Source organism: Trichoplusia ni, chromosome 2 (genome assembly GCF_003590095.1).
Source record: "Trichoplusia ni isolate ovarian cell line Hi5 chromosome 2, tn1, whole genome shotgun sequence".
In the NCBI taxonomy this organism is placed as follows: Eukaryota; Metazoa; Arthropoda; class Insecta; order Lepidoptera; family Noctuidae; genus Trichoplusia; species Trichoplusia ni.
The window spans coordinates 2035496-2063256 of NC_039479.1; the positions used below are offsets into that span (position 1 = coordinate 2035496).

Sequence of the window (27761 nt, forward strand, 5' to 3'; positions counted from 1 at the left end):
AAATAATACATTATAATGACCAAAGTTTATCATTAGTTCTAGTGCAAAACTTATTTTGTACCAACACTGCTAAAACGTTGTACGTCCGCAGTATGATTTATCCATCGAGCAAGTATTGTAATTTGGCAATAATATCTCGGATGGTTCACAAGCCGATTGCGCCCATCCCTTGCAGCAAGACGTTTGTCTGGATCCCACTTCCACTTTCAGTTTTTACAAGTCGCTCGCACAGGCAACACGCGTACCGCCTTACGCAACTCGCCGCGCCCGCATGCGTCCGACTGGCACACTAAAAAAACATTTAAAATATTCGAACGCAGATAAAAATTATTTGCTTATCTGTCGCGTGAATCGTGTCAAAATTCCGTTCCAGTTTTAAATAATTCGCGGTATTTTCAATTGTTTATCATTTGCGCGGGATTTTCTTTTGTGTTTATTTTAATATTTTTTTACGAAATGGGCAAGAGGACTAAGTGCAATATTGTTGTGAAAAACTGTGATGTGTTTGTTTCGTGAAGTGAGCGACAAAAAAGCATCATCTGTCGAAAAGTAAATACTTTTTAATTTATCTATTTTTGTTATGATTATGCATTATTAGGTATAATGATTATAAAAATCATTATACCTAATAATATAGTTGCGAAAAATTTATCGTTTTTGTTTAAAAAGCTATATCAGTAACAATTTACAATTAAATCAATATAGGTAAATGGTCACTGTTATATTTATATCTATATTTTTCTAAACAACTAATTATACCTTTTACTTATTATTTCACTACTTTAGTCACAGTAATTCAGTATCTAAGGATGGCTTGCTTCCTACCAATAGGTCAGCTTAATAAATTTATTGAACTGACACCTTAAATCGGTAACGTATGTAATCGTGATGTTAACTAAAACAAACATTTCTACAAATGAGCGTGGTCTTCAAAACCCTATTCATAAACATATTCTTTTTAATATTCTCTAAGTTTAATTTGTCCTATACAGTCTATCAGATTACAGACACCATATTACCATCATACTCATTAAAATCTATCAGTTTTAAAGAAAACCATCGTCAACAAAAAAAATAATAATACAATAGTCTCTTATGTTTCTATGTATAAGTTATAGGATAAACTTTTGCACGATGATCTTTAAATACACTTAACGTTTATGACATAGGTACCTTTTGCAACGGTATTGTTACGTAGATTGACCCCAGTTTTCTAAGCATGCTCGGGTCAGGAAGAGCAGAATACAGATGGTGTAACATCGAACCTGCGACCTGAATGTAGCTTTATATGTACTATTGTCGTTTTGATATGGATAGCAGTAGAGTAGCTGTGCTGTAGAGTTTGTGGTACCGTTTTTTCCTCCATAGCAACACTTAGGAAGCGGTGAAGGGTGGTCGATACGGGGTGCTGTTTAAAGTAGTTGTCGTGCTAATTTGAATTCGTGATTTAGATTTGAGTACGCATTTCCATTTTTTACTTTTTACACGCTTTTTATTAGCTTCACCTGTATGTTTGTTTGTAATTAATTGCTGTGATTGACTGTTCTGTAAAAAATATTGCATACTTCGTCGTTACTTTGGTGAAGGGTGGGCGATACGGAGAGCTGTATATGTAATAGTTTAAAGATTGCTACTTTGTAGCCTAGTTTGAATGAATGGATTTTGATTTTAGGGTACACAGAATGGACAAAAAAATCAAAGTAACTAGAGCTACTTTGCTACCTACGATAACTCCCACTTAACATTTTTATGGCCAAGATTAAAACAAAACGTTTTAGTTTTTCTGCCTGTGACATAAGTCTTTACTGTCTGAATTAAGATAGAGATAGGCCCACGCACTCATGTTCTTGTTTGTAGTAACTGGCCACTGGTTATTCGTAAGTCATTTGTCATCATTTTTACCGATTGTTCGTTTATCGATTAGGTATTTCGCTAAGACATTTTGATGACACTGATGTGAAAAGTATTCGTTTATTGCAATGCCCCAACTAGTCTAAAATTTTATTAAAAGTTCCCGTTTTACGGTTTTGTCTCCAAAAGATAATTATTGTTATAAGTAGCGATGCTGGGCAAACGATATTCCCTATTTTTTCAAATCTCTCTCTCTTTCGCGATTGCCATTAATATTGCCCAAACAAGTACACATCCTACTAATATTATAAACGCGAAAGTTTGTAAGTATGGATGGATGTTCCTTACTCTTTCATATTAAAACTACTGAATGAATTAAATGAAGCTTATAAATCTACTGCGACAAATTACACTTCTGCTTACTCATCCTATGGCCACAATTACCTACATTGTAAATACATTTACAGCAACAAGTTCACAGACAGTTTCGTAACGATAATAATAATTGTTCAATTAATTCGGTCATCCGACTTTCCTCCATTATCCACGGTAATGACATTACGTAATAAATTAAACGCACAATTTGGCCCCAGAGATGGTTTGCTCAGCGCTCCGTGGTAAACCAATGTCTTTCATTATTAGGGTTGCTACGCCTGACCATTACAGCCACAAACGAGATTTTTTATTTTGTTGATATAAGTGTGCTGAATTTCATCGAATACGTTTGCCTAGCCCGCATATCCAAGCAACATTTTTGCAAACGTAGGGCTCAATCATATTTACTTTTTGCGATCCGAGATAACCTTTGTAAAAAAAATATTATTGGGTATAAGCTAGTCACAAAATAAGTTGATTGCTATATTAAAACTCTTTACTTTGTATTCCAAGTTACGAGTTATCTAAATGACTATGATCAACTAAATATTGTTTCCTTTCTAAAATTTTGTTTGACAACCCTAACAAAGTGAATGTATTCACGCGATGGTAACTCGGCATTTGATTTTATTTTAATGTATCACAATTGCCAAAAATTATACGTTCCTATTACTATGGAGTTTAATATTATATTACAATTTTACTTGTGAATACATCTGATAAATATTATTTTTAACTACAAGCCCATCATTAGTAAAGATTCGTAAATTTAATCATATAAATAAAACGTTATGAAAATGCAATCTACTATTGACTAAACTTATCGATATACAAACTAAGTCTTTAAATATTTACAATTAGAAAGCATTCAAACAATGCAAGATACTCTCAATTGTATGACTAATATAAAGGTTATAACGATAACACATTGACAGGCACCTGCGGTATGGATGTCCCAACTTCGAATAGATATGACACGGAGCGGCAGACCACGTGTTAATAACAATTTATAAAAAAATACTTTAATTTTATACATGAAAGGGAAATAATGACGTCACAAAATACGTCAGACGATAATACCCAAAAGTGTCGGAGTCTCGTCCGTGCCCCGTCTTTAGCTATTTTGTTTTGACGTTAGAATTGTAAGGTTTTGTACCAAAAAAATAAAGTATTTTTGAAGTAGGTAATCGTGAAGACTGCGTCTATGATGCGTCCTACTTTTACGTCTTCTTTGCCTGGTTTGTACCTAAGTCCTAAGCTGAGAGAGTGCTGTAGTCGGCTTCCAGTTTTTCCACATTCAGCTAAATACTGAATTTTTTGATTCATTCTTATTTTATTGCATTGCATTTGAGTTGAATGCATGCAGTTTAAGTAAAATCATAAAGAGACAAATTTTGTGATATTGTATCGCGAATCATCTTCGTATTACCTAAAATGTTATAAAGTTTTTGTGAATCTTTTAAGTAATTATTTCTTTAACATAAATGGTCAGTGACTCTGATATTAGCATAAAACGGGATATTTTGTCTTTGATGTAACACTGCACTGTTAGATATTTAGGTGTTAATAAACCTGAACGCAATCAATGCAAAACTATAAAAAAGTGTCCCGTTGTTTGCTAATAAATTATTTAATAACTGTTATAGATCATGTTTTAAATTAACAAATGCATTTGATAGTGGCACTTAACAGCTCAAGTCTTGTAAATTTTGCTTCCTGTCTTCGCAAATAAATCTTGACCGATCCTCCATATTTGGTTCGATAGAGCCACAGAGTATGGACAATTCCACCAATCAAAAAACCCCGAATTTTATAAAGTCCATGTCTAAAAACTTAAACTCCCTGTAATAAGAAAATGTGACTGTCGAAATATAGCACCTTTTTTAAAATTCTTTAAAGATTCCAACGACAACGCAGACATAATGGACTTGGGAACATCCATCCAGGTTACGGCGAAATAAACAATTCACATTACATAAAGCCTAAAAACAAAAGGCCTAAAGAGAGGAAAACGAGACGTGTTTTATAAAGGTACTAAGACTATTCAATCCGATCTTTATTTCACAAACTAATTTCCTGATATCGTCACTTTTCTCTGCTATCGAAGATAAGCCAGCTGAAGTCTCTTCATTAAAAGTAACACCCGAACTCGACTAGAATTTATAGATGTAAAGAGAACTCATTTGATTCAGCTGTAATCACGAAACTGACCTCAACGCATGCCATCACCAATTTTAGTAAATATCTTTCTTAATTAAAAACATTCGATTGCTAATCAAGAGGTCGCTCATTATGATATAATTAAATATGATATTACAACAAATATATGAATATTAAACATTACGTCGCAATCATAGCTCAATTATCTACTTACTGGATATTTATTTCGCCTCTTACTATGATGGGGTAGACAGAATTGGTCTAATAAAAAAAAAATCGAAACGAAAATGTAGCAGTAGCATCTTCTAACTTAATTTTTAAGTCAAATAAATGCATTTATACTATAAATACCTTTTTTACCTATTTTTTAGTCTGGGAAAATAGAACCTATGCAATTATATGCAGTAACGCACACGCGCGCCATGCAGACTTTTTGAGCGCTGCAGACTCCATCGCATAAAAATTGTGCCGTCTGCGCTGCACCTTAACAATGCACAGCTTGGAAATAACTACCAAATCAGAGGCCTTAGTACTACCTATTAAATATCCCTTGTAGCTGTGGAAGTAGGACGACGTATACAAGCCAAGTCCACGATTCAAAACTAATAAACTAAACCCAGCTTATCCCCCTTTGGTGCACAAAGGATTATCTCTAAATAACAAACTATTAAATCAATAATAGTTTCCTAAAATGGCAGCTGGCTTATAACTCGCAACCAGAATTGTGTAATCTGGATTCAGGCTTAGAATGTTTCCGAAGGTCGCCAGTCTGGTCACCAATAACTTTCTACAGTTGCTGTAATTGTTATGTAGGTATCAGTTACGTGTATATTTGTAAGACGAGACGCGAAATAGATCCCTCTAATTGACCTTTATATGTCTAAATTTATTTCTTGGAGCAAGTTTTGGAAATATTTTTTTGTAGTGACTGCTTTTGAAAATTGTTGATCTGGTTTTTGTACTTTAGGCCGTCGGATTATGGTTCTGTTTAATATTGTATACTTCCGTTATAAACCATTCGATATCTTTTAACGAATATTCCCATGAATCTCTTATTACCAGCTATGAGGTACCTACGTACATTGCTACAACTTCTTTATATACATATGTAAGCATAGTCAGTAACAAAAGTATTAGATTTACAAAGTTCTTAAATACAATTTAAATAATTATGTAAGTACCTACTTAGTATTGTGACTGCGGAAAAATTAGCTGAAATATCAGAAATCGTCTAATTTTGATATGGTGTTTTCAAACCTTCTTGACTGCTCGTACCTAAATCTGTTGGCTTATTATCACTTCCAATATTTTTTTCGTCGTCTCTGCAGTTAGCCTCGGCGCAGTCTTTGAATAACAGCACGAATCAGTGGGACTTTATTCTTAAAGTATTGTCTGTTTTGTAATCCCAGATGCTGCTCTATATTTTGTAGTGCACTGTCACGCTTCCACAAAAGTTTGGTACCAACTTCTGCGACTGACCATACCTTACAATATGTCAGAAGTATCATTTTGACGAATACGATCTCTGTTTGACAGAACATTTTCCTATTCCATGTTTTGATGTACATTATCCATTGGATATCATATTATGTTTGTAGAAACTCGATAGATTATGTAGAACGGAATACTTGTATTTACATAACACGGCACTCTAATTGCGCTGTGGATAAGTATATCAATTTGATACCGATGGCGATGTGACTATTAAGTATAAAGTTTTGTTTAGTAGGTAACGGGGCATAAGGCGGATAGTACTTTAATATATCAATGAAAGTACTGTGTGTGAAAAGTCTGATAACCAGTCTAACCAAGGGGTATCGTGTCGCCCAGGTAACTGGGTTGAGGAGGTCAGATAGGCAGTCGCTCCTTGTAAAACACTGGTACTTAGCTGAAACCGGTTAGACTGGTAGCCGACCCCAACATAGTTGGGAAAAGGCTAGGCCAATGAAATGAGTACTGTATATTAGTTACTTGATATATACTTGAACAGTGTTCTAAAACGATGGAAAGAGAAAAAGTCTTTATAAACCTACAGCTGGGTTTAGGCGTCCTATCTCGTTTCCACATCTTCATTAGAGATGCCGAACCTTAAAAATAAATGTGTTGGATATTGAATATGCTGGATGGTTCTGGACTGGACGGTTCACTTTTCATTCTCTCCTCACTGATTAAGCTTTCGAAGCGTCTGGAGAATATTCGTTTTAATGACATAGCTAACAAAATATGGTTAACTTAAAAAGCAATCCAAAAAATTAGGGAACAACGGAAAACACTACGTAAGGCTACCAGGGTGGTGCAAAGCATACAATGTTTTTAGGGTTCCATCGAATCTGCGGTGTCCATCCGTCTGTCCCTCCATCTGTCACCACTACACATTTTTCTTTATCCTACAGAAAAGGGTCTTGAAGGACTGTAGCAACTGACTAGTTTATTTTAGAATCAATAGAGTCACTTCATTCACCAAGTTTTACATTAAATGCTATTGACGAAGAGTTTTTTTTTGGTTCTTAAAAACACAACCCCCGCCAAGCTAGCCTCTGATAAATAAAAACCTTTTTGATTCTCCCTTTATGTTAATTATATGATTCATTATGTTTATATACTAATATCTGTGCAATATATTAGGTACATATGACTAAGATACATATTTTGAACAACGTCTGGCACTATACACTACGGCCCGTGTTTAAATATTATTGTTTAACTCTAACAGTTATACAAATATGTTCTTAGCTTTATTGAAAAGTTGGATCATAATGAGGTTACTATAATTATTATAATTAATATGTTTTGTATACAACATTGTCTGTGGGTTATTGTAAATTGTTTGACTGCATCAGCCGTTTGGTATAGTTTGATTCTAATGACAATTGACATGTTAAATACTTTACAAGAAAATGCAATAACATTAATCAGAATTACCTAAAACAATAACTATTTTTGTTTTATTGTGTAAGTTATTTTGTGGTGTTAGTGGTCATGACCCACTAGTTATTGGTAACTGGTTACTGGTGGCGTGCCCCCTTTTCCACACGTAGGCTTTAATTCAGCCAATACGTCAAGTGGATTTGGAAGGTTTTCAGTCCAGCCCTTCCAACTCCCTCCAGAAACGCAGAGGATTCCTGGTACGTTGGCAGGTCTCTATGATGGACCTCATTGTTTATTGCCATGTCCATGGCACTAACTTGAAAAGATCATGATTTTATACTGTTAACATAAATTCCAAAATCGTTCTAATATTTCAAGAGACCCTCTGAACCCCACAAATTTTCTTTACAATATTAGAACAGAATTATATAGATGACAAAATATTAAGTTACCAAGATATTTGTCCTCATGTGGTCAGATGCGGAGGCAAGATCGGCCGAAATTATTCGCAAGGCCGCTGTGTCGCAACCACTTATAAATTTCACCTAGATTATGTCTGTTCGTTAGCTGTCAACATAGTCTGTACTAAATCCGGTCTTAATACAGAATTGTGTTACAATCGCTTCTGCTATGGTTTGTGATTTTAAGGAGTCAGACCTGATTGAAAATGTATCATAGTTGAGGAACACTAAAAATTAAAATTAGATAGTAGATCATGTACATACAGCAGTTCTGGCATTATTTGTTAAAGCGACGTTTTTTTGAAGAGATCCCGACTAGTTTCAGATATCATTGGGATCGGACGTATTAATTACAAGTTCGTGAAACTACAAAATCATTAGAACGTTTTTTCGCTAGTTTCAGCTCGCGGTATCCCTTATAATCCTAAATACTTATTTCATTAACTTGTTTTTGATGTAAACGTTTTCTATCCTTACCAAACTTTCTTAAAATCGATTGAGCTTTTTACCGTTAAAGCATAACAGTAAACAGTTCAGATTTAATTAGTTAGGATAATGAATCACTCTGACCATACTCATATTAATTATACAGGTCAAGTCTAACAACATATTGAAAATATTTAGACATAGATAACAATTTCTAAGTTCCCTCGTACCTATGAAACACACCACTTATTGGACTCACCGTATGATTCGGAGTTAATGACCTTAAACTACATAACATCACCTAAATACCACGAATCACTAACAGTGGCTGCTGCAGTGTTAAATGGAGACGATGCACTCTAAAGTGTAGAGCCACAATTGCATTAGTCTCGCTTTAAGAAGATGTTGTAGGCCCGCAGTAATCTATGCCTTATTTCTCTAAGTACAAATTCTTGTAACAGGGCGTAAGTTTATGTACGTTATGAAACGTGACCCGGTTACAGTAACGAGGTTCAAACGCGGGTCAGTCTGAACTCACTTAGCACTTTCGCGCCCTACTCGCTATGTGCGAAGATGTCGAGACGAATAAACGTATGAGCAACATCGAGTTGCAAATTGGTGTGGTATTGCTGTCAATGTCAACGGTTAAAAAAGAGTACTTTTTTTTCGAGCATTAAACCCAGTAATGGAAAATCAAAAGCTCAACATAAAGAAGATAATACGGAAGGAAGTTAATGGTGCCTCGTTGTAAATATGCAGCAGTACCAGTACAAGGTTTGCAGAACGCACCAGATTAAAAATTCAAGCAAAGATCTATGCTAAAGACTCCTTTACTGCCTTATGCCTTAAACGTAAACGTCACGTTTTGGATTGTTGAATAATTTGACCTCAATTATTTTGCAATTGGAATCGTTATCAGCGGATGTTTCCTAGCAGATGTTTGAACCTAATGTGTTAAAACTTATGTCAGTTCGTAAGTATCGAAAAGAATTAGGTCTCTGATTGACTAAAGTTATCCTGGGGTTCTTGTGGAAGAAAGATGCGTACGACACTGCTTAGATGAGCGTCTTTTTTCCATAAATGCAAAGATAACACTTAAGATGCAGTCAGCGCCCTGGTAAACATAACAATAATATTTCACCACTTTCAGTTAATTAAGACCTCTATACTGAAAGACTAGCCTGTATTGGAACCTAATTCTGTACATTTAACTTAAACGCGCTCTCTCTAATCAAGTTTCTATTGGATATCTCCTGACGCTGCTTATTAAATAAAATTACCATGAAAATATACAGCAAATCCAGTGTTTTTAGTAAAATAAGCTAAGACACTTAACGGCTAAGAACAGTTACTACTAATTTCGGAAACAGTTGATTTAATTTTATTTTCAGTATAATTGTTAATATTTCGACGTAACTTTTTTGTATTCTTTAAGAAATCAATGTAGCTGGTTTTTTATACGCCTCCTTGTTACTTACAACAAACAAGAAGAAAACACATAAAGACATTATTTAAAGAGGTTGTGATAAGTCGCTCGTGGACCTAATTTAATAAATGAATAAAAATCATGTTTTAGTACTACAAAAAAGTCTATACAACCATTGACTTGACCATATTTTACCTGTGAGCCTGATTTGGGGACCTCCCAATGAAAACTGCCCTTAATCTAGGTTAGGATCATTTTTAAACTACGTGGGCTGTTATTATTAAAATTGATACTGATGGTCAACTGACTAAAGAGGTAGAAAAAAACAATAAATTATTGAATTAAGGTCCTATTTTTAAGACCATTTTTCAGATGAACATACCACATGTTATATCATTAACATAAGGCTAATAATTTAATATCATTTTAACATTGTTCCAAATACTAACTGCTAAGGCTTTCCTGATTGAATAAATGAGGTAGTAAAGTCCTGAAAATGAGTGTCAAGTGGGTTTCACAAACATTCAAGTCATCTCCACAAAGATACTACGAAAAAAAGCGCTATACATAGAAAAATAAACCCAAACAAACAGAAAGGTCGTTCAATATAATCCCGCGTCTTTAGCCACTACCATAAGCATAAAAAACTCGGTCAGTTGGTTTCAATGTCGTTTGTATAATATGCTGTAATCCAGTGAAAAGTGTTGTACATACGTTGCGTCAGAGTTGGACGGGTTCATGCGATGTTGACAAGACAATATGGTGACGCGTGACGCGATGACGTATTGAAATGTTTGTGCGACTGCAAATTGTGTATTCAGCTAGTTTAGTGTAGCAAGTATTGTTCGAAGGGTGGTATAGTTTTTGCTGGTTTAAATTTAAAGATTCGGTGTTTTATTTTAACTTTTCGAGTTATAAGACTAGAAAACAAAATAAATAATTTTGTAGCCGCTTTTCGATTCCACTTCTAGCAAAAGCCTCTCTGTTGTAGTTTAAAACTCCAATTCTTCGATACAATATTTTTCTTAGTAGCCATAAAGGCCCCTTGTGGCCAAGATTTGGCATACAAAATCCTTTTGTTCTATTTAATACTAATTAAAAGGCTATTAATAAACTGCTTCACTTTCGTGGTGTGCCGTCCCGTCCGGCGTTGCGGTCACCATGCGGCGCGTGCGCAACTTTCTCCTCTTTGTTTGAGGCGTACGAAATTATGCCCAAATGACTTATTGACGTACCTAATAGCCACAGAAATACGGCATTCGTTACGGAGTTTTAAGCCATTTTGTCCGAGTACGGAAATAAGAGATTTTTTCGTATACACAACGGATGTCATTTCGAGTGTCCACTTCATAATTACACATAAAATGTTTCAACAAAAATGTTGGATTTAAATCGTCATGTTAAATAAAAGAAAATACAAAACTATTTTTTTATTATGTCTACTATAATGTTTTTTTTATAGTTTCGCAATCAAACACAAAAAATCTAGAAACATTACTATATCCACTAGCTCAAAGACGATTTACTATTTAAAAAATGAGGAGGTTAAGCAGCCAGATATGAATTGAATAAAATTAATGAAACTACAACTTTAAGATGATCGAAACACGAGATCTTCATTGTATTCCTACGCAAGAACCTTGTATGTGTAATATCTACGTAATATTTTGTTCCTACTGTTTCGAGTTATCTTGAATGAACATAATGGTCGGATTTTAGATAAACGCTATGGGAAAACGGATGCGGATTTGCATTTGAATGTCATTGTTTTAATGTGCTTCTAATGTAAACGTCTGTTGCGGCAGTTGACGTTTATATTAACATACTAGCTGTTACCCGCGGCCCCGCCCGCTACGTATAAAATGATCCCACGGGAACATAAAATTGGGATGAAAACCTATGTGTTAATTGTTGTTATAAACCATATGTGTACCAAATTTAGTCTTAATTCGTGAAAGAGGGAAAAACATCGATACATACAAACTTTCGCTTTTATTAGTAGGTTAAGTATGGAAGAGGAAATTATGAATTGATTTTATATAGTAAAAGAAATGGTAGCTTGCTGCGACTGGATGCAGAAGGATGCAGAGGGACTATGTCCAGCAGGATCGCGATGGATTATATTTTTATTTAGATTTAGTCTTCATACATGTGTAGGAGTTACTCCTTCATCTATATCTATACTTCTATACTTAATATATATAGCTGAAGAGTATGTTTGTTTGAACGCGCTAATCTCAGGAACTACTGGTTCAAATTGAAAAATTCTTTTTGTATTGAATAGACCATTCATCGAGGAAGGTTTTAGGCTATATACCATCACGCTGCGACTAATAGGAGCGAAGATACAATGGAAAATGTGGAAAAAGCAGGGCAGGTATAAATCATAACTTATATCTTCTACCCACGGGGACGAAGTCGCGGGCAACAGCTATAACATATTAAGGGTAGTTTGTCAGAGGGAATTAAAATTGATTGTATAAAGGAGGGGTAGGAAGAAAAAGAGGAAGGTGATTATGATGATAAAATTACATTTCTAATAGACTCCCAGATAGAAATATCATTCGAAGTCTACGTACTTTTGAGAACTTCGCTCTACTTTGTCTGTAAAGTCAGTGGTGATAAGCTGATATGCGAAAAGACTTCTCGTGTTATAAGTTACAATAGTTGTGTATGAGCTTGTATTGTGTAAACTTAAGACTTTTAACTATTACAAAAAAAAATAAGAAATATTGATCAGCCGAGCAATTACATCAGTGTCAGTAACATGGACATCATCGAGCCTACTAATGTTTTTTAAAGAAGATTTTGCAGTTGTGGAAGGGAGATGCCGCTCTACAGCCTATAGAGCGTTGTCCCGCTTGCACATCTGTTCCAGTAGGTCCGTGGCAAATTGACCAGAAAAACAATAAATCACGGTCACTCTCAAATTTTTAATATAAATACCCTTCAAAATATGATAAATGACAATATAAATAACAAGATTAAGAAATATGGTTCTAATATAATTAATAACGTTTCTCAAATGTCAATTAGTGATTGTTAACGATTCGTATTCGTCTATTATTTTGTAATATTCAAGGTTTTTGTTTGAAAAATTGTAGTTGTAAATATTTGGGTCATCGTATATATGAATAAGTATGATTATTGTAGTGGCATCTGTATATGTATAATTGGGGTCTTAATCGATGACTTGTGAGCGTTAAGGTTGGCTTCCAGTTAAAAGCGATGAACTACGATTTAATTATTATTACGCTTAATCGTTTTTGAATGGTGATTTATATGCTCTAGGGGCCTACTACTGTCTCATAAAGTAAGACGGGTGCAGTTGTGGGAGCGATATAGCACATTACAAGGCGTAGTCTTGTTTCCACAAACACAGGTCTTACAGACTGCAGGCTATTGTAACTGGGTACGTCGGGAACGAGCTACAAAATATCGATGTTTCCGTTACACACATCTATGTTGTATACTTTGATCTTGCACTTTTATCTCTTTTCTGAAGCTTTTACTGTTACATCGCTAGTACTTTACTTAAAAAGATCCTCTGGACATTTTTTTACCTTACTTCATAGTCTTTCCTATTACTCCGATCTTGACAGACAAACGGACACCATTAAAATCGAATTGTCTTCCTAATTTCCTGGATTTTTTTTCTTGCCTTAAACAATTCATGTTTGCTTGCATGCTATAAACAGTCTTTATGTTACTGGTTTTATAGTCATAGAATTTTAGTTCAGCAAATCATATTACTTTTTTCTGTAATCTATAGCTATACTTCTATACTTAATGTATAAAGCTGAAGAGTTTGTTTGATTGTTTGTTTGTTTGTTTGAACGCGCTAATCTCAGGAACTACTGGCTCAAAATGATTTTTTTTTGTGTTGAATAGACCATTAATCGAGGAAGGTTTTAGGCTATAAACCATCACTCTGTGACTAATAGGAGCTAAGATGCAATGGAAATTGTGAAAAAAAACCGGGCAGGTATACCTAAATCAAAACTTATATCTTCTACCCACGGGGACGAATTCGCGGGCAACAGCTAGTTTGTTATAAACCGCTTTAAGCTTATTCCTTGATACTCAACACCGCCTAAAACCTCTTTGATAGCTGATAAGTATTCATTAAAGATCGGAAGTCGGGGTCAAATGTCAGGTGACGACATACTACACATAAACACACATTTTTATAAGTTTTTAGTATTTTTATACTTTGTTCCGAACGTATATTCTCATTGGTTAATTGACCCGAATTAAAGTGGAGAGTGATAATGGCTTATATGTGTAAACTGCTGTGTTTAATGCAATATGTGGTAATGGTTTGTGTTCTTTTGCTAAATAGAAAGTGGTTTCTTAATAGCTTTAAGTGACAGGAATTGACGCGGACATATTTTCTACCCGGTGAGCCTTATGGCTTACCAACCAAAATTGCACTGAGCATGCGCGAGTGATCCCATTGTTCTGGCTCAGGGGTCGGTAAGCGAAGATTTGCAACGCATCGACACCAAATCGCGGATGAGGTAGCACGGCGGTTTATATTTAGTTTAGTGGATGTCTATGAGGAATTCCTCTTATAACCAATAAGGAAGGCAGTTTAAAGCCCGGGATGATTATAGTCGGTGAGAGTCCGTCATAACCTAAAGAAGTGCCCGGAGGTTTTGGATACCTTTCTTCATTATTAAGTGGAATGTAGATCTATAGACATATTAAAACGCCATTTAAGTAACTATCCTTCTTGCATAATATTTTGTGAAGCCATTGATTTGTAGTAAAAGTAAAAATGCTCGCTTAAATTCCCGTTGCACAATCGCATTCTTTTATAAACATGGAACGATAATTTTAAAAGGAATAAAAGTATTTTTGTTCGCAACATAATGAAAATTGGTTGTGTATTTTGTTTCTTAAAAAAAAAGGTATTTTCAAATGCAAAATGACGAAGTAGGTAAAACACGCGGTAGTTTTGGTTTTGCTAGATTCAGAGAGCATATCACCCCAGTAACATAATTTTTTGAAATCAAAACAAGAAAAATAAAACAAAAAGAAGTTTCAAATAACCTATCTGTAGCACCAACATCGAAACCATATTCACCTTAAGTATGTACTTATCTTTTCATTTGAATAACAATAACATTTTAGTCATACAAGGATACACGATTATTTATGCTGACATCTGCACATTAACTCTATATTCAGCGGTTAACTTACCGATATAATCAGTTCAATTTGCCCACATAATATTTCATATTAATGTGTTAAACTAAGGACATCGCAGCCATCTTACAAGTTAAAAACTATTACAATATATTTGCCGTCATTACTGATTGTAGATTAAAAATTGGTTAAGTGTGAGTTGGGTTTACGTTAGAGAGAGTTCTGTATAAATAGGCTGAATAAGAAGAAATTTGACATAAAAATATCTTGACCCAAATTATGACTAACCAACTGTTACCTAGCTTTGATTTTAACGTTTGCGTGCGAAAATTTCAAGTTTCTAGATAACACGATTTATAAGATAGAGCTTTGGGATAGACCTTCTAACAGCGAGGTCTTAGTAATGGCTTCCGATTTTATCCTTCATTTACAGAACTCTAAAAATGAATGCTTAATAATTTTTAAGCTCGCAGAAAAGGCGTTTGCACAATGCCAGCTATAGTCTTGTAATTTACACAATTATTAATGAGACAGCGTCCAAAAAGCGTGAAACGCAAAACAAATTACTTTTAATACTTAATCGCATTAAAAGTTGTTCAATGACAGTTAGACCAATGAAATATGTTTTAAAATTCGGGTTGTAAAATAAGATATTATCAGTTGAAGACAGATTTTGCATGCAATTACGAAATCTTATAATATTAAATCACAACGTTATTTTTAGATGAATTTATAAATTTAAATAAAATTAATTGTAAGGGATCACGATTCACGCTCATTAACAACCCTAAATGCGTTTTTTTTAACGGTGTCCTATTGCAAGACCTATCAAAGTAAGATATTAATAATATGAATAATAAAAATATTTAATTGAAATAATAAAACCTTGTAAAATCAGTAGAAAAGTGCATATACGAGCTTCCAAAAAGAATTCTACAAATGAAAATAAAAATACATTTTAATAAGTAGACATTTATTTCTAACACAGAGGTCAACGAATTAATTATTTATTCATCGGATCTCATTAGGAACATAAAACCCACCTAAACGATCACCGCGTCAATACTAAATATCAAACATAAATGTACAAGACCTTAACATCACAATAACACAGATGTCTAAATCGTGACTCGATACAAATCGATGATAATCGATAAACACATTATTCTTTTATCGATAAAAACTTAAAATATTTGAAAATTGACATCAAGGCGATGATAACAACATAATGATAACGCCTTGACCTAAGTTATGAATGCAGAAATCATTTTTTTGCTTTTTAAATAATATGTTTAAGATAGCCAAGGCCAGTAATTGTTCATTATGGCTAAGTTAGTGATGAAAGGTCGAATCCGTGTTAACTGACCACCCAGCTACCGTACCCAGTGGTTAAGCCATTAATTTTAATGGTATTTAGACTGAAGTTTTTTACTCTGAGAGTTTCTAAAAGTGTTTTATGTAGAATCGAAATTACAATCGAGTGTAATTTTGTTATACTTAGCTATAATGTAGTCTTATTATAAAATGTCCACTTCTTATGTGAGAAAATTTAGAGAGAGTACCGGTATTTTTACCCGGATAAAAACCTACAAACTTAAAAAAAACTTATCTGCTTAGGTACGTCAGCTCATGATTAAGGACTCCCGTTGGGTCCGAAACCTGGCGGGCAACCGGTACATCCATAAAAAAATACCGAACATCAATAGAAAATAGAAAGAAATGAAAGTAAATATCTGTCTCCCGATCCATAGGAGTTGTTTAGCTGATTCAATCGTCGTATTTGATAAACATAATTATATTTACTCATCACCATCTGTCGAACGAAAAACATAAACTTACATTTCAGCAAAGCTCCTGCATCTTGATTTAATAAATTAAGACACCAGATGGCCTACCACGTAAGAAAATAACATTGTTACGCTTGTGGTAAAGAGAGAGCGCGAGACATGGCGTAGAGCGACTTCTCCCTTCAACAACTTACTTTAAGAGGTGATTTAGGTGCTGGTTCAGTACGTTGTGTGTATATTTTGATGTTTGTTAATGAGACAGTGGTAGTCAGAACTCAGATGGTAATATGATCGAGTGACGAGAGAAACCTTGATTGTTGGTGGCGCCAGTAACAATATTATTTTATTAATTAATACACTTAGGTTCAAAATTCATTTATTAAATTTGATCTTGTACGTATCTACGCACTACTTCCCTTTAATCATGATATTTCTTTAAAGGTTTAATCGATTTGCTTACCCATAACTGCTTGTAGAGACACCTATAACTGCATGGATAGATGTGTAGGTATTCAACATATCAAACCAATTCCCGTGTTGAACAAGCATTTGCGTGATCCAAACATTTTTTTCTGAGTCTAATGCTTTTCTTTGAGCATACGACTTAAATGTTTTTGAAACTCAGTGCAATAGGATTAAACTTAGCACTGGTTACTTAAAAAAAGGTAACCAAGTAGTTAGGATTGCTTAGATTGAACACCGTCAAAATAAAATGAATGCTTCGTGAGAAAGGTCAAGACCATGTGACCATATAGCAACGAAGAATGTAAGTATTGTAATAATTTATAACGCTTTGTTCAAATGGCTAGTTCACAACAATACTGTTAATTATTCAGCTAAGAACAAAGGTTTATCTTAACAAATTATTTACTGTTAATGAACGCTATCAAGATATCGTTAAATCAATGTTAATGGTTCTGCGTTATACAAAGTAACATATGTATATGTGTCTGTTATTTTACAAGTTTAATTATTAATTGGAACAATATGAGTTTTGGGAACATACAGCCTTATCCGAGACCAAAATTTAGCTTAGAGCCGTTCTAAAATGTCTTCTTGGCTCTACAAGCTAACTCCTAAGGGTGGAACTTTGCTGTGCGTGTTGAATCGTTTTTTAGCATTTTCTAAACCAAGCAAAAGGGTAAAAACGGATCTCTTTTAGTAAGGTTTCGCTGTCTGTCTGCCGTCTGTCTTTCTACATGCTGTATGTAACTCATGAACCGTAACAGTTAGATGGTTGAAATTTGAGATGATGTAAATAATGAAAAGGTGATAAACACAAGATATAGAGGTGGCTGAAACAACGTTTCGTACGGTCATCGATTTGGTGGATTTTTTTGCATATTTGTACGAAATCCTCACTGTCCGGAAGTCTACTCGCACTTGACCAGTTTTGATCTATAGGGTCGCCTTGTAGCCTTATAACAGTGCATAAAGCGACGACCAATTAGATAAGATGCTTATTTCACTTGATAGTTATTTTCTTCATATTATGGATTGACTGTACCTTTACTTGTCTCTTTTTGAAATTCTTAGTTGTAAAAGAGAGCTGCTCTACACTGTTTAATGTTCTTGCTTTCAAAACTACAACAATCTTTGGTGCTTCTCAAGATTCACACACCATACACGGACAAAGGGCCGGCTTTAAAGTAGAAGTCTACCAAACTGAAAACTTATTAAAAGCCTAAACGACGTTCTAGTAAATTAGGTTAATGTATTATAATTTATTAAACATATTAACTTACACTTGATACTGTAACAAATATACAGATTGCCAAATCGTATTGTATTTCAAAATGTACAGTCACGCACTAATTGCATTCGTCCGATCACGATCCTATTTATAAATCGAATAACATTATCGAGTGATGATAGATAACTGGCACCTAATGTTTTTGAAAATGGAACATCTCAATTATTCGAATACTCGACAATCGATTTGTTTATTCGAGTAGAGGATTATGCGATTGACGCTAATGCAAGTTTCGTTTTGTTTTACGAGTTATGATTTTTTCAAGTGAGTTTTAAATGCAATATAACTTTTATTTATAACCTTCACTATTAAAACAAGAAATAACGAACAACTTATGAAATATTGATATGCATTTTGGATCGTGATTAATTAATGATGTTAGAATCCATTTTGAAATAGTTATTAATATTTGTTAAACAGTATTTTAGCGAGCTTGTAAGGTCTGGTGATTTATTTTGTTACATTTTTTTTTACTACAAATGTTATTTTTAAGCAATTCATAGATTGAGATTAATGAGGATATTTTTTTATTAAGTATAATATTTTAAAATAAACGAAACTTGAGAAAGAATATTTTCTTAACAAAGTCCAAGAGATAGAATTTAGAACTGCTTGCCTACGTTTTTCATAGTTGATTAAACATAATTTTAATTTTAGGCGTCAGTAAATATTTCGTTTGAACCAAATAAAAACATCAACTTATAATTAATGTTTGAATTAGTTCCAAGCAATTAAGAGATTAAATAATGAACTTGATTATAATAAATATTGACGTACTTCTCGGTTGTCTATGAGACTTTAAAGTCTGTCACCGTTGTGGGAGTGAGAGAGCGCGCTTTATTGCGTATACCGGCCTCTCGCTTCCACAACCAGACTAAACCTGGTTTAGTATCTCATGGTAGAGGTACTGATCTTGTATATGACGGCTAATTTAAAATCAAACGTAAATACGCTTTGATTGATGAGTTTCCACTTAATTAATTGAAAACAATGGTATGCCTAATTGTTGAAATAACATCCGTGATACCATTTTTATTTCGTTTTGTTGGTACACGGAAAAAAAGATTACCTAGTGTTTTTTTATAAAAGCTTTAATTTTTTTAATTGACTTGGTCTTTAAATAAATACCAACGTCTGGAGTAAAGTAGTCGATCTAGCTGAAATAGGCTAAGATGTCGTCATTACCATCATTTAAATGATCAGCTCCGAAACACTCTCATGTAGCTATTCCGTTTGTATGGATAAAACTAGGCAAGAAGCTACTAAAGGAATTCAAGAGGTTATTTTATGCATAACACACATCACTATTCAAGATCCGTCAATAAAATTATGAATGATAGAATCAACTTTTTCTACAAACATTGCAGAAACCAAACAAACAAAAGCTACGTAACATAAAAGTATACCTAATTGCAAACATGCTTACATACTCAAGTAAACAATCACATTCACTCACCTGTATTAGCATACGCTGTAATGATGATCGCAAACAAAGGACAGTACTGGTACTTACCATCCTGGACGTTAATATTTGACAATATTTGTAGAAAAACTTCTCTTAGATTAATACCTACATGTTTAATCCAATAATAAAACAGCTCTTTAATATGAGGCGAGCTTGAGCTTACGCTTGGCTGCTTAACCAGACACTTTAAAGTAAAGTAGGCACACCCTGTGGGGTTCGGGCCCCGACTAAGTATTATTAAAAATCTTACTACGAAACTACGGCTGTCTGTATCTTTTTAAAGAACAGCTCTTCAAGCGTACTATAATACAGGCCAAAGAATACTCACGTTTCGCGGTACATTAACAAACATAGACAAAGGTAATTTCTTAACAGTATATATTAAATGTTACTTAACACCGTATTTCCACGGTACAGGCAAGTGGAACGAGGGCGATCTGCCTAGTTGATCTCACAGATTAACATCCGTTATAAACGACAATTATTGGATAATTGTTGTGCGTATTGTGGCTGACACTTTTCTACTTGAGTGTCCTATGTCACGGTAGATTACATCATCTTATTAATTAATTATGGTGTATTTGTTCCCGGGGAGATATTGCGCTAGGTGTGATACATTGCCGACTACGATATGTCGCTATTGATACCAGAGCTTGAATTCCCCGTAATGTATTACTTCTTACTCGATGTTTCTCGCCTTGTCTAAAGGAGTGTTTAAGTATGTACCGGCTCATAGTAGGTGCGCGAATATTTTTTTCAAAAACCCAGTCTGTTCACCTTTTCTTCCTAGATAGAAGGATTACCTATTTGAACTCCACAATCCATTTGCCTTAGTAACACCCCGTACCGTAAGTGAATTAAAAATATTTGATCTTCTCGAGATCTTTTACTAGAATTATAATGACTTAAATAAAATAAGAACAAGCTATGCCAACATTATCAAAGGTAAAGTTTGTGACGTTCTAGGGACTAAGCTAAGGATACACATAATTTGTAAATTATTTTACTAATAGAAAGTTTATTAGTAACACGATAAATTACCACCAACCAAAATGGGTTAGATAATATTATCTTCAAACATACAAAGAACATATTCATACGTCAGTATTCAATGAAATTCAAGCTATTATAAAAAACAATGCTTTATACTTCCGAGATTCTTCATACATATTCAAATGTAATGTGATTTGTATAAAGATAACGCTATGAATGGTAGAGTCACCGGATGAAACAGACTGTTTACTCGGTTGAAGACTTTAAGATCAAATTAAAATGTGGCAAGAATGGGCGAATGGGTAGCCATTATGCATAATTAATTATGGCTACAAATCTAATGTTAGAAGAAAGGGAACTATCAGTAGGTAATGAAAATATTTTAAAGTATTTTGACTTTGTTCTTTGTCTAATTATTATTGTTTGAACTGGCTAGATTTTGATTTACCTAAAGTTAGCTTTCTTTGTGCAATGTGCATGTTACATCTACGTTCTTTCTACATCTTGATTCGTTCGTTGTAGAAGCACTGGAAAACCAATAAATTATTGTTTTCTGTAGTCTACTCCATGTCCAGGTAAGATTGTTGAGTTTTGGAAGCAAGATGGTGCACAGCCCGGTGTATAGCAGCTTCTCATTTTACACACTAGAACAAATGAAACTTATTTAAGAGGTGGCTGTAGGTCTCCTGCCTATTTGATTTTATATCGCGAATTCGGCAAAAAACACACAAATTAAAAACAGAAGAAAAACTGAATGTTTTATAGTCTTTGACCATAGATATAATCAAGAGGTGCATTATGACCACAACGATTGCCTTTGTTGTGTTATGTAAGTTTAACTAATTGTGACGCATTACAAGATCTACCTATACCTGTATTATGAGCTCTACAATCAGCACCGTTGTTAATGTGGAATGGAGATGCCGCTCTACATTTCACGTAGCGGTGTCTCGCTTGCACACTACACGTACTACAAGCAGTCTTGGTTTGAGAGCTCGTTGGATCTCTCTGGAGGCTTGTAGGCGTTATTATGATGTAGATAAGCTCACTAGGGTCGTGAGAAATTGCCTTTGTTTCTGTATGGCACCGCTTCTGTGAATAATTAAGCGTTTTGTGCATAAGGATTGGAAATTGACGTACGTGGTTCCTAGATTTTGTGGTTAGGTAGATATGAACACGCAGTGGTCGCTGACTTATTTCGGTTTATCTAACTCAAACATTCAGTTCTAGTGAAAAACATTAGTCTTGTTTATCTGGGCGGTCTCGAAAAAACTCCTGATGAAAAAAGAAAAAACTTATAAATTACAATTATTCTAATGTCCCACAGCTGGGCAAAGGTTTCCCAATTTGCCCCTCCCAAGTGCCACGAGAGACCAGTTCGATAAGAACATACATCCCGGTCATCCCACCATCTCTGGCTTGGTTTAACTCGCTATCGGCAATCAATGATAACAATGTTTAATATTTGTTTGTGTGTGATGCAGGGTGGAGGGCGACGCGAGTGCGAGGAGGCGGCAGGGTGCGCGTGCGGCGGCGCCCCGCCCGCGCCCCCCGCGCCGCTCGTGCACCACCCGCTCCGCGCTCTCGACCAGATGCCGCCGCCTCTGCTCAGGTATACCTCAACATCATCGCCGTTCTTTAACAGCTCATAAGTCATAACCCACTGCTAGGTAATCTAGGTATAGGCCCCTTTGTTTATGCTATTCTCTTCTTTCTCCTGCTTGTTTTTTTTGTCGTCTGCTTCTCGCATCCTCAGAGCGCAGGAATATCAGCGTCACGTCACGTCATTTGGTTATTGCTTTGCACATTAAATACATTAATAGTAATAAACACTTAATGGCACAAAATATGTACTTTAAGGGTGTTTATTTGGTAAGAAATTTGTACCAGCTATTTGGCTGTTCCAAGGGGTATTTTTAATTCCTGCCTTTCATTTGAATTCAGCTGAAAACTGTTCTTATATGAAGCTTTAGCCAATTTGAATGGATGTTGAAATTCATAGGACGAAAATTTGTAAGAATTACGAACTGGCTTCAGGGTCGGCAACTAAGTACACAAAGCAGAAAATCGGTATCAGTGGCATACATTGGGAAATACCCTGTTTTGGAAAAAATAATTGAAAAGAGAAATGCATGCTATTCAATTCCTAACTGCAAAGTCATCAACGGACACAACAGAGGTACCGCCACAAAGAATATTTCCAAACAATACTCAACAGAAAGTTTCCAGGAAATTGTGAATCATGAAAGCCTTATAAAGCAGCGCCTTATGTTGAACGTCATAAGGTTGAATTAGCTCTATCAAAATCTAAGAGGTCAATGACTGCAATATTAGCACTCATTGTAAGAATGTAAATTTTGTGCGTGATTGTACTTATTTATTTTTGTTTTGCGGTCAGGGTAATTGTCAAAATGTTCACTGTCTTTTGATGGTAGAATAACAATTGACTAATTTTTCCGATAACCAGCAGTCTTGATAGTAGAATAATAATGGCCTATTTTCGCCTTTAATCAGCAATTAATTAAACGCAACTATCTTCTAAAAGAATTAGTGGTAGCTCAGATCTTAAGGAGACAAAAACAGTCCCAACATTTGCTGAAATCTAAGTAAATCGAGGTATCTGAAGCCGAATTATTTTTGCGCACAAAAATAATAATGCTGCGTTACCAGACAAAGCTTTAAGACAAAGATACTATTCTAGTGCCAGTCTTTTGAACATTTGAAGGAGAAATACGCGTATAATAGCGTGCCATCTCGCTTCCACCAATAACCAAGCAAAAGTACTTTTTACAAACATGATCTTTAAAAGTCTACCTGGTAATAATTTGTCGTAGTACAGATACCTTAACCGGACTATATTTATAAAACCTGTTATTTTGAACTTTAGAAGCAGACTAGTTAATTGTGGATATAAGGAATTGAAATAAAATACCAATCCAGTTTGTTGGGTTTAAACACCTTAAGTGCATCCTGGTTCGCAATGTGATCCACTTAGGAAGGTACAAAGAGTATTAAAGATATTTTTGTCCTCACCTTTTAAAGTAGACACTGGTCTTTCTTTTTTTAAATTTTCCTGTACCTAGTAAACGGGTTGTGGTCGTTAAGTAGACAGGTTCAGGTGCTAAAGGTTGAAGGCAGGACATCAATTCTTAATTCAATATTTTTGCCGTTGTGGAAGCGTGACACGGCACCACAAGGTGTGGAGTGGCATCTCTCGTCCTCAGTCTAATCTTCGCTTCGTTATCCTCAGAGGTGAGGCTTGTGAACCCCTTCCACCTCTCTTCTCTCTCTCTAAAAACCGTAAAAATATTAGTTTAAGGTGGTGGTTGGACCTCTGGTAAACGACGACTCTGAACACTTATTGACTAAACACAACACTGTGCCATAACATTTTATGTTTCTTATTTTCCGGGTTGAATCTTTAATCCACGTAGAGGGCACGGCGTGGGGATATGTCGGTCTTCCTAAGACTAAAAACCTTTGGCCCTTGTTGTTTAGTATTTTTTGAGTTTATCCATATATTTCTAAGATGTCACTGTGCCCTTTAGATTTAACTCCTGTTATTTTCAACAGGTCGAATCCCCTATACACAGAGGAAGAAGAGCAAGAGGTAGTGATAATCGTGGACTCGCTGGACGAGGTGCCCGAGGGGGAAGCCCCGGAGCCGCCGCGCACGCCGCGGAGAGCTCCCTCCACATCATCAGGTCAGTGCATGAGGCTTCACTTCAAATGTTACTGCAATTTAATACCTACTGATAGTCTAAAGTAACCTGAACATGTGTTAATTTATTGACCACCAGATGCAAATGTTTGTAAATAATGCATCACTTAAGCATGTGAAAAGAAAAAATATATTTGAATTTGATGAGCTTTCATTTGAAGTGACATCGTAAAGTCCTACAGTCGTTTTCAGTTTATCGTAGCTCTTGTTATCTAACTTCTTAAATCTTAAATCCATCTTTATTATAAAATAGCTATCCAAAAATTCTCTGTATGTGTTATTTTTCTTTTCTGGATACTCAACAGTCTGTTTAATTTCTTCAAGACAAGCTGCTAAGGTTCAAGGTAGAAGTCAGTATAAATAGATTAAGCCGCACCTGCATATAACTCGTCCGACATATAAAAATAAAAAAGCATGTTTAATATTCAGTTCCACTCAACTCGCTGAATAAAAAGGCCTTTGCCCTGAATGTGAACAAAGGGATATATTTTGTCAGCGGTGCTTGGGAGTGTGTAGGTCTTACCCTGAATGTGTAAAGGTAAACTAACTTTTAAACGATCTTAAATGTCTAAAATTGACTGAGAGAGTGGTATGACTGTATTTATAGTAAGTCTGCAAAATACCAGGGACTCCTAGCCCGAAGGCCATCTTGGATTAAGACATTATTTTCTGAGGTATCATTTTGTTGACTTTCTTTTATGGAGAGGAAGATTGCCCCATCTTAAAAATTTACCACGGATCATTTAACTAATTAAAATTAAATCTCTATGAAAGCTTGTGTCAACAGTGACTTAAAATCGTCTGAAGTTTTAGTCATCCGTCAATTGGATCTTCAGCTTTCAAACACTTTAACAGTCTGACGTTTAAAGCACAAACTAATGAAACATTCAGCTCATAATGTCACTTCCAGCCATTTGTCTACCTTCGTTTGTCTGCAGGCTACGGCAGCGGCGGCGGCAGCCACGGCCGGGTGTCCCCCAACTTACCAAAGAGCGATCAGTTCGAGGCGCCGGCCTGCCGGCTCTCCGACTCGGACAAGAACGATGGATCTCACACCACGTCGGACTCCGACGCCAGTCCCGTCTGCACCCTCAGCAGGAGCTTGAAGGAGGATATTAGGTCCTGTTTAGGAGTATGCAGGTGAATGTTAAACATTTTATTAACCTGCACTAATTAACGAAGTATTGTTATAAACGTCTCCCTTGTTAAGGAATTTAATCCTTGTGTTGCGAACATTCAAGTCACATGCACAAAGACACCCAGACTCTGGACAAGCATTCGTGGATCATACAAATGGTTGTCCTACGCGGGGATCGGATCCGCGACACGTCGCGCTTTTTGGGTTTGGCGTGGTTTTCGCAACCACTCGGTTATCCGTGCAGTCTCCTCTTTGAAACAATTTACAGTGGAGCTGATAACATATACCATATTATTTAAGTTTGATACTTCCTTACAATTAATATGTAAAAACTATATTTAGGGCAGCTTTGATAAAGGCATTTAATGCATATAGAAGACTGATTTTTCAAAGGTGATCCGCGTTTTAATGACCAGTTGGCTTTTTGTCGAATACCAATGACATTAACACACTAAAGGACGTGCGATACGGATGTTCTTTGTGTATTCTTGCAAAAAGTCCTCAAAAAAATGGCACATTTGCAATTTCCTTTTCATTTAACATTCCACCGCAATGTAACATTGTCTAGCTCTACCTTTTGTTTAGAAGCCATAAAACTATTGATATACTTCTCAGATGGGAGAAAGATGTAAACGAAGTAGTGGAGGCGGCAGTCCGCGGTGCGGGCGGGATCAGTGCGGCGCGCGCGCGGCTGCACGCGGCGCTGCTGGCGCTGCACGAACCGCCGCCGCGCCTGCCCAACAGGGGCCCGTCCCTGCCTTACTGCGGCCCCGGCGTCAGGCCCGGGGATGTCACCATGATGCCCAGAACACTGAAATGTCGCTACTGGTGAGTTTATTCCTCTTAGTTTTAGCAGTGTTGTAACCACGTATGTGGTAAAATGGTAAAACGGCCTTTTATTTCATTGGGACCGTCGACATAGACCGCCACACATGCCCGTCATTGAAACTCCAGCCAGGATATAGAATGAAACCAACGAAAATCACCGAAACACTTAAGTTAAATTTAATGGTTTCTGTAACCGGGTGTAAATCGGCCTTTGTCACTTGTATTTTACGAACTGTGATACAAATAATACCAAAATATATGTGGACGCTCCCATGCTGATACCGCAAGTTATTGTAGTTCATCACACTTTAGACTAGGATGTATTGAATGTAAATACTTTACAAAACAGAAATAAATAATCTTCCGAAAGAATTACAGTTTTTAATGTTCTTTACATGTGGCCTTACTTTGTTAGAGATTGCTACTAAGTTTAGTTTTAATTTATTGCTAAGATAGGCGCTCGTAAACCCTGGATAGTGCATATCATCGTATTAGACCTCATTATTGTAAAATGGTTTCGTAGTGTGACCACAAATTTTACTATTTTAAATCAACTACAGTATTTTTTGGACAATAATTTAAGAAATACAATAGACAACTGGAATGCTAAGTCTACTTTTTATTTCTTTAGCAGAGGTTTTAGGATCATCAGACACATGTATGTAAATGTATGTACGTATGTATTTAACGTACGGATATTATTATTATTCGTTTACGTACAAAGGAAATTCTATAGGGACTTTTAACTCGTTGAAAATATTTTTTATTACTGACTGAACTTAACTTTAATTAAACGGGATAAGTAGGTATTAGACTGGACTCATTCTTGTGAAAACCTGAATAATTGATGATCCTGAAATGTCTGCTTAAGAAATAGAAAATATTTTTACAGATAGGTTTTGAAATTATTGAATTTCTTGAAAAGAGGACTGAATAAAATATTGAGACTGTCAGTACAACATAGATTATTTGGTTACCCTATTGGGTACCGAAGTGAAAAGATCGCGATCACAACTTTGTTATATGCATTAAGGGAAGCAGTTATTATGTTACTTAATCGTGTAAATACAAGCGTTTTCCTGCGTTTTTATACTTGAAGCAATGAAGCAGCGTTTTTTAATGTTTCCTTTTAGATACATGAAATATTATTGCAGGTTCTTTAAGTATTGTTAGACCACCACTCCTCCTCAGCGATTGTTTCATTCATTTTCAGTCACCATTACGAAAAAATGGCGCCTTTTCAGAATCTATGTTGTGGCCTGAATAAACATTTAGGTATAACCGTATATACACACTCGTCCTTCTAATTTAGTTGTGTAAAAAAGGGTGATCAATTTAAGATTATTTGCTGCATTATG

At 35.3% G+C, this 27761-nt stretch overlaps 1 protein-coding gene across 1 annotated transcript; it reads left to right on the plus strand.

The window, feature by feature from the left end:
- Nucleotides 1–26407, plus strand: LOC113501316. Its single transcript, XM_026882441.1, has 5 exons — nucleotides 1–549; nucleotides 22201–22328; nucleotides 24290–24420; nucleotides 25376–25577; nucleotides 26191–26407. Exons 2-5 carry the CDS (start codon nucleotides 22309–22311, stop codon nucleotides 26405–26407), a joined length of 570 nt encoding a protein of 189 aa, XP_026738242.1. The 5' UTR covers nucleotides 1–549; nucleotides 22201–22308.
- Nucleotides 26408–27761: the final 1354 nt, after the last annotated feature.

Bases quoted from the DNA above. Each gene is read 5' to 3' on its own strand.
- LOC113501316 (XM_026882441.1), top strand. From the start codon at position 22,309: ATGCCGCCGCCTCTGCTCAG. The intron at 22,329-24,289 runs GTATACCTCAAC...TATTTTCAACAG, and splicing joins ATGCCGCCGCCTCTGCTCAG to GTCGAATCCCCTATACACAG. The intron at 24,421-25,375 runs GTCAGTGCATGA...GTTTGTCTGCAG, and splicing joins AGCTCCCTCCACATCATCAG to GCTACGGCAGCGGCGGCGGC.